This window comes from Microcaecilia unicolor, chromosome 2 (genome assembly GCF_901765095.1).
Source record: "Microcaecilia unicolor chromosome 2, aMicUni1.1, whole genome shotgun sequence".
Lineage (NCBI taxonomy): Eukaryota > Metazoa > Chordata > Amphibia > Gymnophiona > Siphonopidae > Microcaecilia > Microcaecilia unicolor.
In genome coordinates this window covers 361,162,108-361,172,644 of record NC_044032.1, presented here as the reverse complement: position 1 = coordinate 361,172,644, position 10,537 = coordinate 361,162,108, and the positions used below count along the sequence as shown (strand labels likewise).

At 41.1% G+C, this 10,537-nt stretch overlaps 1 protein-coding gene across 1 annotated transcript in view; it reads left to right on the top strand.

Moving 5' to 3' along the window:
* Window positions 1-209: 209 nt before the first annotated feature.
* LPL (lipoprotein lipase) overlaps window positions 210-10,537 on the top strand; it is a 44,981-nt gene continuing 34,653 nt past the window's right edge. The window contains exon 1 of the mRNA XM_030194501.1: window positions 210-488. Coding sequence (XP_030050361.1) covers window positions 407-488 — 82 coding nt within the window. The 5' untranslated portion in view covers window positions 210-406. The remainder of the gene's footprint in view (window positions 489-10,537) is intronic.

The window sequence follows — 10,537 nt, the reverse complement described above, 5'->3', positions numbered from 1 at the left end:
CGAAATACCCTATTAAGATTGTGAATTATCTGAGGACACTACCTGACAGTAACTCCCCTTCAACTCTCTACCTAAATCGAAAATCCCCCCCCCCCCCCCCCCCCAATTGTCAGAAGTGTGCTTTAGGGTCCACCCCTTCCCTTACTAAAGTATGATTTTTTTTATGGTCGATAGGTGGGCAGGCTTCGCATTTGCATATTTCACTTGAACACATAAGGAGAGCAGCCGGGACAGTGGCAGATCCAGATTTCTCCTGTGGAGGAAAAAGTTCTGCACTTTAACTTTTCAGCACTTTAATTTCAGAAAACTGCATAAAGCCATCTATCTCTGCTTCACTGCAGTAGAAAACAACGTGTGTGTCTTTGTAACCGATCAGGGGCATTCTTGTAAAGGAGTTAGAGGAGCAATGCTTGCTGTGTGTGTGTGCTGGATGTACTGTTTCATTGCCTTCAACCAAGCTCTCGCAACCACTGAACCACCTACTTCAAGTAAGTCCGTGTGTCTGTGTCCGAACTGAGGAGCAAATGCCATTGTGTTTATTCCTAAAGGACTAGTACGACAGGAAAATATGAATGCACAAAATGAGCCTAGTTTATTAATTGAGGATCGCCTAATTTAGATATAAATTGTTACACCCCCCCCCCCCTCTCCTTCTGGCAATCATATTACATTTCTACATGTTTTTCCCCATTTCTTTCCTTTTCGAATTGAATGAGTTACATTAAGTCTCTGGGAAGTTTTCATGTTCTTTCTGCTTGAGTGCCTTTTAGTTTGTAAATCCTTTCTGCTGCTTCTCCCGGGCAACAACGCTGCGCTGCTGTGCCGGGGAGGAGATGACCGAGAGTAACCTCCACGCGGGAGATCACGTGAGCGTAAGAATGAATGGAACTTGAGCCAAGGTCACCCCTGGTTTCTTTCCCGCCCGGCAGCCGCTTCCCTCCCTCTCATTGGCTAAAGTTCGGTGTGTGATCGCCTCATTGGCTGCGCTGTACGCTCCCAGCTCCCTCCCACCCGTTCTTCCCTTGGAAAGTTTAAGTTTGTCCTGAGCTTGCCCAAGTGTCTTGCGCGCTCTGCCTCCGGCGACTGCTGTTTGGGTTTTTGATGGCCTCTTTCTACACACACCAGCCCTATCTTTTTTTCCCCTTCCCTTTTCTTGCCTCGATCAGGCGGTTCTGTAAACTGTGTGTTTGGAAATAAAGGTGCTAACATGTTAAAAATTGGGGATGCTAATAGCAATACACATTTATTCTTTGGATACAAACAATGAAGGCGTTTCGTTAATATTGGGGATGCTCAGGACCCACTGGCATCCACAGAGCTAGCTCCTATATTTGGAAATAAGCAAAACAAAAGGTGGAAATTAGTTAATTTCCCCACAGCCTTTGCTTTTGGAAATCTACCACCTTGCAGAATGTTTCTATACCTGGCCGGTTCCCTTTTCCTCAGCCTCCTAGAAAGTAGGGAAGGAAAGAAACAATTGACAGTGTGTTTGAATGCTCTAGTGACTGACAGCTTGTGTGCACTGAAGATCAGTACACATTATATTTAAATGCATTGAAATGGATTCAAATCAAGTGATTATATATTCACTCCAATGCTCAGAAGACAGTGCAAAAATTAATGCTGGTCTTAAAGCTGAAAACACACTGCTAGGTCAGGGATGGCATTTGGGTTTTGAGGAGATGATTTATTCCGCATTTTTCACGGTAAATTGTTGGTTTTTGGCTTTATGGATGAGTAACCTAGTGGTTAGTGCAGTAGATTTTGATCCTGGGAAACTGGGTTCGATTCTCACTGTATCTCCTTGTGACTTTGGACAACTCACTTAACCCTCCATTGTCCCAGGTACAAATAAGTACCCTCATGTACTATGTAAACTGCTTTGAATGTAGTTGCAAAAAAAACCCAACAACCCCAAAACCCACAGATGGTATATTAAGTCCCATTCCCTTTCTCTTTATTTGGAAGGAGAAAGAAGCCCGTGCAGATAGTGAGAAAAACATGTTTATGAGTGCGAGCAAAGCCGGGGTTGAGAGCGGTCATTGGTGCCTGTTTTCCTGCACTTTGGGTGGGAGCCTCTTAGGGGATTTAAACAGCAAAAAAAAAAAAAGGGGGGGGGTTATATTTTGTGGTATGGGGGAAGGGTGCTGATGTGGTCTTGCACTTCCTGTTTTGCCTGGCGCATGCACAGAGGAGTTTCACAGTAAGTGCAGCTCTTGTGTTGTGCATGCATCAGTCGCATTCCTCCCCCTTGTCTCACTTTACTAGTGCACATAAACATGGTATCCCATTTGCTTTGGGCATTGGGGGCTAGTTTTCAGCACTGTCCTTGCACTATGATGTGTGCTCTTGCCTTTAGTGCTGGAGGTTTGAGCATCGGGCCCCTAGTCTACCTAGTGGCAGGGCTGGGGGGCTCACAAATTCCTTAGACCATGAAGGTTAAGTGACTTGTCCAAGGAATCCAATCTAAGCTACTATTGAAAAACAGATGACAGTTCTGTAGATGAAAAGGGTTCATTTACTGTTTGTTATTTTGATGCATTTGGCCAGTAATTATTATCCATTTGTGTAATACATTTTGGATTATCACTGTGTGTTACCTTTGTAATGTAAGGTGGCCAGATAGCTTTCTTTTATTCTGTGGCATCTATGCATTGACAGTTCCGCTGTTCTTAGATTAATGGAAATTGTAAAACTACAGATGCAATGGGATAAAAGCTGGATGGATCATTCAGCCTGCCCATCTTAATGTGGAGCTATCTGGTCACATTATTCTGAGGAACTTTAAATGATCTATAAGACACTGAGAACCAGAATATTGTTCATGTGCTAAACTGATATATACCCAGTGTACCTGAATGTAACTCACCTTGGGCTACTACTGAAAAAGGTGTGAGCAAAATCTAAATAAATAAAATAAATATAGGTTAAGATATAATTACAGGCAAAAGCAGGGTAATTTTCTAAAACATAAACATTTCTTTAAAAAAAAAAAAAAAGTCCTCCTTTCACTGGAGAAAAGGGCGCAAGTTCCAAAACATTCCAGGTTAGTGACCCGGCCTAACCTGGTAGAAAATCACCGCTAAGCACAAGTGATAAAAAAAATAAATAAACTTGTTTCATTGCAACAAAGAAGTACAATCCCATAGGAAAGTGTTAACTGTGGAAAAGAATACACCTTTTTTCCTTAGAACCCTGTGTCTTCTCAGCAAAATAATAGTTCAAGCAATATTTTGGTGCACTCAGAAGAGCATATGCAGTTATTATGGCAGCTGTCACTGTCAACATGTTTCACTTATGACTTTATTTAGGGGAGAGATCAATTAGGTCTGACTGTTCAGAAGTAAAAAAAGAAAAGAGTAGGAATATGTCTTCAGGACTCTGTGAAGAATAAAAAAGTTATAGGTTTTGTCATAAGGAAGCCTTCTTTCTTTCTTTCTTTCTTTCTTTCTTTCTTTCTTTCTTTCTTTCTTTCTTTTTAAATACATGTTTATGCAAAAAGTTTCTTCTGTAGTATAAATGTATTTTGTAAGTAGTTCCTGAAAGTGTGCATTTTCCTATTTTCCATAAGAGTAAGTGAGACTTCCTGCTAGTTGTGCCAGAAAATGTCTGGGTTCACAGGAGCCACCATCAGCCGTGAGACTTTTTTTTTTTTTTTTACATCGAGGTGGTGGGGGCAGCCAAGGGGACGAGAGAGAAAGAATGAATGAATTAGAATCTAAAGCTGAAATGTTCTGGTAACACTGGGGAGAGTTTGAGAAACTTACCTTAAAATGAAAGCTAAAGTACTGCTAATATACAAAACAAAAAGTACAGCCTCAGCATATATGCTTGAATGCAACGTTTGTCTCATATTTCTAACAGACATTTTGTATGGAGGAGAGTAAAGTCCGATTAATAAAAGGTATCAACTTATTTTCTTTGTTTTATTTCTATTTATTACCGTATGGAGATAAATCAGTTTTAGTTCAGCAGACTTTACAGCCTGCTTTTCACTACAAGCTCTTTTGTCTAAATAACTATTCAGCATGCTATGGTGTTTTTGTTATGGTATGATCTTTTCATGGTCATTTGCCTGCCTCTTATTTTGAGCATGCGTATGTGTGTTGTAAGGGAGCAGGGAAGATCGTATTGGTTAGAATCTTGGACTTGACTTTCTGTGATAGATTTATTGTGCCTGTGTGGAGGGAATGTGGGCGGGGCTTTGATTGTGAGTGACATGTGAGTGAGGGGAAAATGAGCCAGATAGGCTGTACTTGCTTTTATTGCAGTATTCAGGCTCTGGTGACTGAAAACATCGGCAGTACTGCAGGGTGCTGGCGCTATTAACACTTCCAGTACTACAAAGGCTGGAAAGTAATTGCTGCGTGGGAATTTTCTGCCTTTAGAAGAGCAGTGCTTGGGAGAGTTTTGTTTTCTTTTTAAAGAAAATGAATGAATATGTAAAAGGATGCACTGCTGAAAAGATCATGGTCCCAACAGTACTGATTTTGATGAGTAGAATCGGGGACTACAAATCCCACACTGTTTTGGGATAAACTTTCAAAATCAGGATTGGCCACAACAAGGTCTTCCTCCTGGAACTGGGTAACTTGTCAGCTATCAGACAAGTAAACTGGAGCATGCTAATGGAGTTGCAATGTGTTATTTACTGCAGGGCATATTTCATGCAATGGTCCCAGTGGTAGTTTACATGCAATAATATACTGTTAGTAAATGACCTTCATACTGTTGAAAATACAATGTATGCTTGCTGCTTTTCCCCCCAATCTAAATACACCGTGGACACATTTCTACATGCAGCTTTTAGCTATATTGAGGGAAGGCAACATATTTTACCCATGTTAAATCACTATTTACCATATATATATATATATATATATTTTTTTTTTTTTGTAAAACGTCCAAAATCAGAACAGGAAAGGCCATTTTCTACAAAAAAAGTCTATCTTTTCCTTTTGAAAGTGCTGTTTGGAAAAATGTTTTGTGACTTGGGGGAGTAAGGGGAGGTGATCCCCAAGTTCCTCCAGTGGTCATCTGGGGCACCTCTTGTGTGGAGTAGAAGAGTAGCCTAGTGGTTAGTGTAACAGACTTTGATCCTGGGGAAGTGGGTTCAATTCCAACTGCAGCTGTTTTTAATAAAAACAGGTCTAGCTGAAAACACCTAAATTTTAGTTTTGGACGTCTTTGCTTTGTTCCATTATTGATGAAAGATGTCCATGTCCTAGGAACACTAAGTCCTGCCTTGAACATCCAAATCTGAAGTCGGCGTGCCAGGGGCAAATCCCGCCTTGAACATGCCCCTGGCATGGCCACTTGAGATTTGGACGTCCTTCTGATGGTCTTCAGAGAAAGACGTCCAAAAAGAGGTTTTGATAATACTGATTTGGACATTTCTGTGAGATAAACATCCAAATGAGACTTATGTCACTTTTTCGACATCTATCTCTTTTGAAAATGAACCTGATAGTGTATGGTTCTGGTATTTTAAATTTTGATTTACCCCTGCATTTGTGGTTCTAAGGGCAACTCTGTAACAAGGTGCCCTGTGGGTGCCTGATTGACACCTATTCTATAAAGGAAAGTAGGCACCTTCATAAATGCGGTTAATAAATGACCGTATAACTTTTCTAATGTGGGAACCAGCTGAAAAGTGCTTGATCAAATCTCAGGTTCAGTCATTTCACTCCCCACCCAGTTTTCATTGATCTTATCCAACCAAGGGGCCCTTTTACAAAGCAGCAGTAACCCACCGCGGGCTTACCACGTGCCAATTTGGAGTTACTGCCGGGCTATCGCAGGACCTTGGCGGTAGTTCCCACACCTAGTGTTCACCATTTCCGGTGCTACAAAAATATGCGCTATTTTTGTAGCGCCAGAACTTAACTGGCAGTAATCAAGCAGTGCCGTGTGCTGCCTGGTTACCACTGGGTTAGCGTGGGAGCCCTTACCAGCATCTCAATAGGTGGTGGTAAGGGCTCCCCATCAAAATGGCCATGTGGTAAGTGGTTCACTTACCACATGGCCATTTCATTTTCCCCAAAATGTACAGCCTTTTACCCACTGCGGTAAAAGGGGGCCTTAGCGCCTGCCAAAGACACGCTCTGATGCTAGCGCAGGCCCCCTTTTACTAAGGACTCCCAAGGCCATTTTTGCTGCTCACTTAATTTCTCTGCCATGGAGACTTTTCTATGTGATTCTTTCTTTTAGCTTACATACTCTATAAAACCAGAACAACATCAAGATGGCGACCAAACAGGATGCATGACTAAGACGCTCCCGATAAATCTTCATAATTTACCTTTTCTTCGATGAAAAATGCCGAAAAGGAAGGGCAAGCCGAAGGGACCACTTCTCCCGAAGCAGGGCACCTCCTTGCCGGGACAGCAGTCTTTGCCTGCATCTTGGGTTTCTACTCCGAACGCGGACTTTCCATTAGCGGGGCTGGGAAGAGCCCCGCTCTGGAGAGCGATTTCTCGCTTAGCCCGCTGGGACCGTTGACCCCAACGCCACCACGTGCACCCGGAAGCGCTGTGCCGATCGCGGACAGAAGCGCAGATTCGAAGGAGTGGCGCGCTCCGGTAGCAGTAGCGATGCCCGATGTAAGCTTGGGGCTGGCAAAAGGAGCCCAGCGAATGACTGGAACATCGTCGGGGGAAATCTTAGAGGACTCGCCGATATCAACTACACAAGAAGAAGTAACTTCTTGTGTTCTGGCGATGCAGCCTCTGATTAAACCCCAGGAGGTATCGCTGGAGACGATTTGGATGGCCCTGGAATCACTTCACAAGGTCTGTACCTCATTTATTACCGTCTCCTTGAATAATTCTGCACAGATAAATTCACTAAAATCTCAGACTGAGGGGTTATTGAAAAAACAAGCTGACTTGGAAGGACAAATGGGGAAAATGTCTCAACAACAAGCATTAATTTCAGGGGATCGAATTCTAACTCATAGGAAGCTTGAGAACCTTGAAAACTTGTCAAGAAACCTGAATTTAAGACTATTACATTTTCCAAGATCCAAATTTGTCACTCCTAAGGACATGTTTGTGAAGTTTTTAAAAGAGGTATACAAATATACTGATCAATCATTACCCCCACTTCAAAAAATTTATTACCTGGAAATGAAGACCACCCCAAAACAGGATACTCTTAAACAGATTAATCCATCTGAAATCTTGGACTTAACAAATTTTCTAGAGCAATCGATGGGTAATACAGAGACTAGAACAACCTTAATTGTTACTTTTGTTTTTTTGCAAGATAAAGAATCTTTAATGAGACTTTATTTTAAAGACATTCATCCAGATTTCAAGGGAAGTAAAGTCTCTATATTTCCAGACATTGCACGATGGACACAACAGAGAAGGAAAAAATTTTTGGACATGAGACAAGAATTCCTCAATATAGGGGCGGTCTTCCAGCTACGATTCCCATGCAAATGTATGCTGATATTCAAGGAGAAAAAATATATATTCTTCGAACCTGACCAATTGCGGTCCTTCCTTGATATGAAGAGGAACCAGGTTCCACTCCAAACCTTGTGTCCTGAAAAAAATTTAAAATTTAGAAACTAATGCTTGTTTTCATTTAATTACTTTGCTTATGCCAACTTCCTTTGGTTTTTCAAACCACCTTGATTTCCTTATACCACCATTCTAGTGGACTATAAAATCCATTTCCAATATAAGATCAATGTATAGATTATTTCCTTTTAATTCTGTTGTTTGAATTGGATGTATCTATTCAAAGAGGTTTATCTTTGTTTAATTTGAAATTAATAAAGAAAAGTTAATAATAAAAAAAAACAAAAATCAGAACAACAACAACAACAACAACAAAAATAATGCAATACTCAACACACCTATTATAGTGGTACAGAGGTGACATTCAACATGAACAATCTGATACACATCATGAGATCTGTATCATCTGCAAAACTCTCACTGTGTAAAGGCTTTAGCATCCATATACTCCTGAACTGGCTGCCAAATCGCTCTAATCTTGATATGCCTATTTGTTTTTTGGCAGCCATGAACTCATATTTATAGACTGAACTTATATTCTGCCACCACCAATCCTTATTTAACAAGTTGGTAATTTCCCCAATTATATAGGATCATTTGCAATGCAATGCAATGGGGGATTGGGCATGCAAGTTCAATGTTGACAAGTGCAAAGTGATGCATGTGGTTAAGAGGAACCCGAATTACGGCTATGTCATGCAAGGTTCCGCGTTAGGAGTTACCGACCTAGAAAGGGATCTGGGAGTCATCGTTGATAAGACGTTAAAAACGTCTGCTCAGTGTGCTGCGGTGGCTTAGAAAGCGCACAGAATGTTGAGTATTATTAGGAAAGGGATGGAAAACAAACACGAAGATGTTATAATGCCGTTGTATCGCTCCATGGTGCGACCGCACCTCGAGTATTGTGTCCAGTTCTGGTCGCCGCATCTCAAAAAAGATATAAAGGAATTAGAGAAGGTGCAGAGAAGGGCGAAGAAAATGATAAAGGGGGTGGAACGACTTCCCTATGAGGAAAGGCTGAGAAGGTTAGGGCTTTTCAGCTTGGAGAAAAGGCGGCTGAGGGGTGATATGATAGAAGCCTACAAGATAATGAGCGGAGTAGTACGGACAGATGTAAAGCGTTTGTTTACACTTTCAAACAACAACAAAACCAGGGGACACATAATGAAGCTAGAATATGGTAGATTTAAAACAAATAGGGGAAGTTTTTCTTTACTCAGCGTTTAGTTAGACTCTGGAACTCGTTGCCGGAGAATGTAGTGACAGCAGCTGGCCTTACAGAATTTAAAGGGGGTTTGGACAGATTCCTTTTTTTATTTATTTATTTATTCGTTTTAAATCAAATTAAACAATCTGTTACATTTGAACAGGAAATACAGACATGTATATTTTATACAGAGATAAATTCTCCATAAACATACAAAAAAAAAATTCAAGGAAATTATATCTTTTACTCTTCTTTAGACCACTAAAGCAGGGGGCTAGTCTAATTTAGAAAAACTACTAAAAGAAAAGAGGAAAAGCTCAAAAGTGGTAATATGCTTAGCATGCAACCTATCCAATTATTTCATATTATCTCATCTAGATCGGCGGTTGACCAATTTTTTTCATATTTATAAATGCTTTCAGCTGTTCTGGCTGGTAGAAGATATATTTTAAACTCATATACTTAATAACACATTTACATGGGTAATTAAGGTAAAAGGAGGCACCTAAAGATATTACATCTGTTCGCATAAGTAAAAACAATTTCCTCCTTTCCTGGGTCTGTTTAGTAATATCAGGATAAATCCAGACTTTTTTACCTCTAAACAAAGTTTGCATTTTTTTAAAGTAAATACGCATTACCGCATCGACATCTTGTTGGAAAATAAAAGATGCTATTAAGGTAGTTCTTTCAGAGTTCACATTCAATGTTAAATCTAAAAGTTCAGATACATTCAAAGGTTCTTCTTGGTTTTCATCTGGGATAGCTTCAGCAGAGATTTCAGGTGATTTTTTTTGTTGGAATATAATAAACCTTATTCAATGGTGGTATAGTTTCCGGGGAAAATTTTAAAACTTCCAACAAATATGCTTTAAAGGCATCTTGAGGATTAATTCCCAGTTCCTTCGGAAAATTCAAGAGTCTTAAATTCAGCCTACGGTTAAAGTTCTCTAATTGTTCTAATCTGCGCTGTGTAGATAAATTATCTTTTACAATTGAGGCTGAAATATCCTTCAATTTAACAACATCTTGCTTAAGAGCACCCATTTGCTCTAATGTTTCTTGTTTTGCAGCATTAAATGATATGGAAAGATTTTCGACTGTACTTACTAATTCTTTTATTTCTTTCGCTGAATTGGCAACCGTCGCTTCTACCCGCTGGAGAGCACTCCAAATGCTCTCCAGTGACACAGCCGCTATTTTTTTTTGTCGGAGCAAAACGCTCAGCCGTTGACTCACTCAGAATCGGGCCTCCCTCATGCACTGCTTCTCCCTTTCCTCGAATCGCCGTCATACCTTCAACCACTTCCGGGTCAGGTCGATCGCGTCGGGATAGACATGCTTCGGGGAGCGGCGGGGGATTGAGATCCGGAGGGGAGAGTGAAATTTCCAGCCCCAAGTCTCCCAGGGATTCTTCACCCACCGAGACAGCGGGGCCCCTCTCGGTATTTAGGGTAGGTGGTTTTGTAGCGTATCTCTCCATAGTTTGCTGTACCGGGGAAGATGTCAGAGCAGTCGAGGCTGCTGCTCTTACAATCCCCTTACGTTTGGTATGGGGCATCTTGTCACGAAGAAAAAAGGAGTAAATTCAGAAAACCATAGCAGAGACACGCTCACAGAACTCAGCATGCCGCCATCTTAAGACACGCCCCCCACACCATCCTGGACAGATTCCTGAGGGAAAAGTCCATTGAACATTATTAATTTTTTTTTTTGGGGGGGGGGGGGGGTTGCCGGGTTCTTGAAGCCTGGATTGGCCGCTGTCGGAGACAGGATGCTGGGCTTTATGGACCCTTGGTCT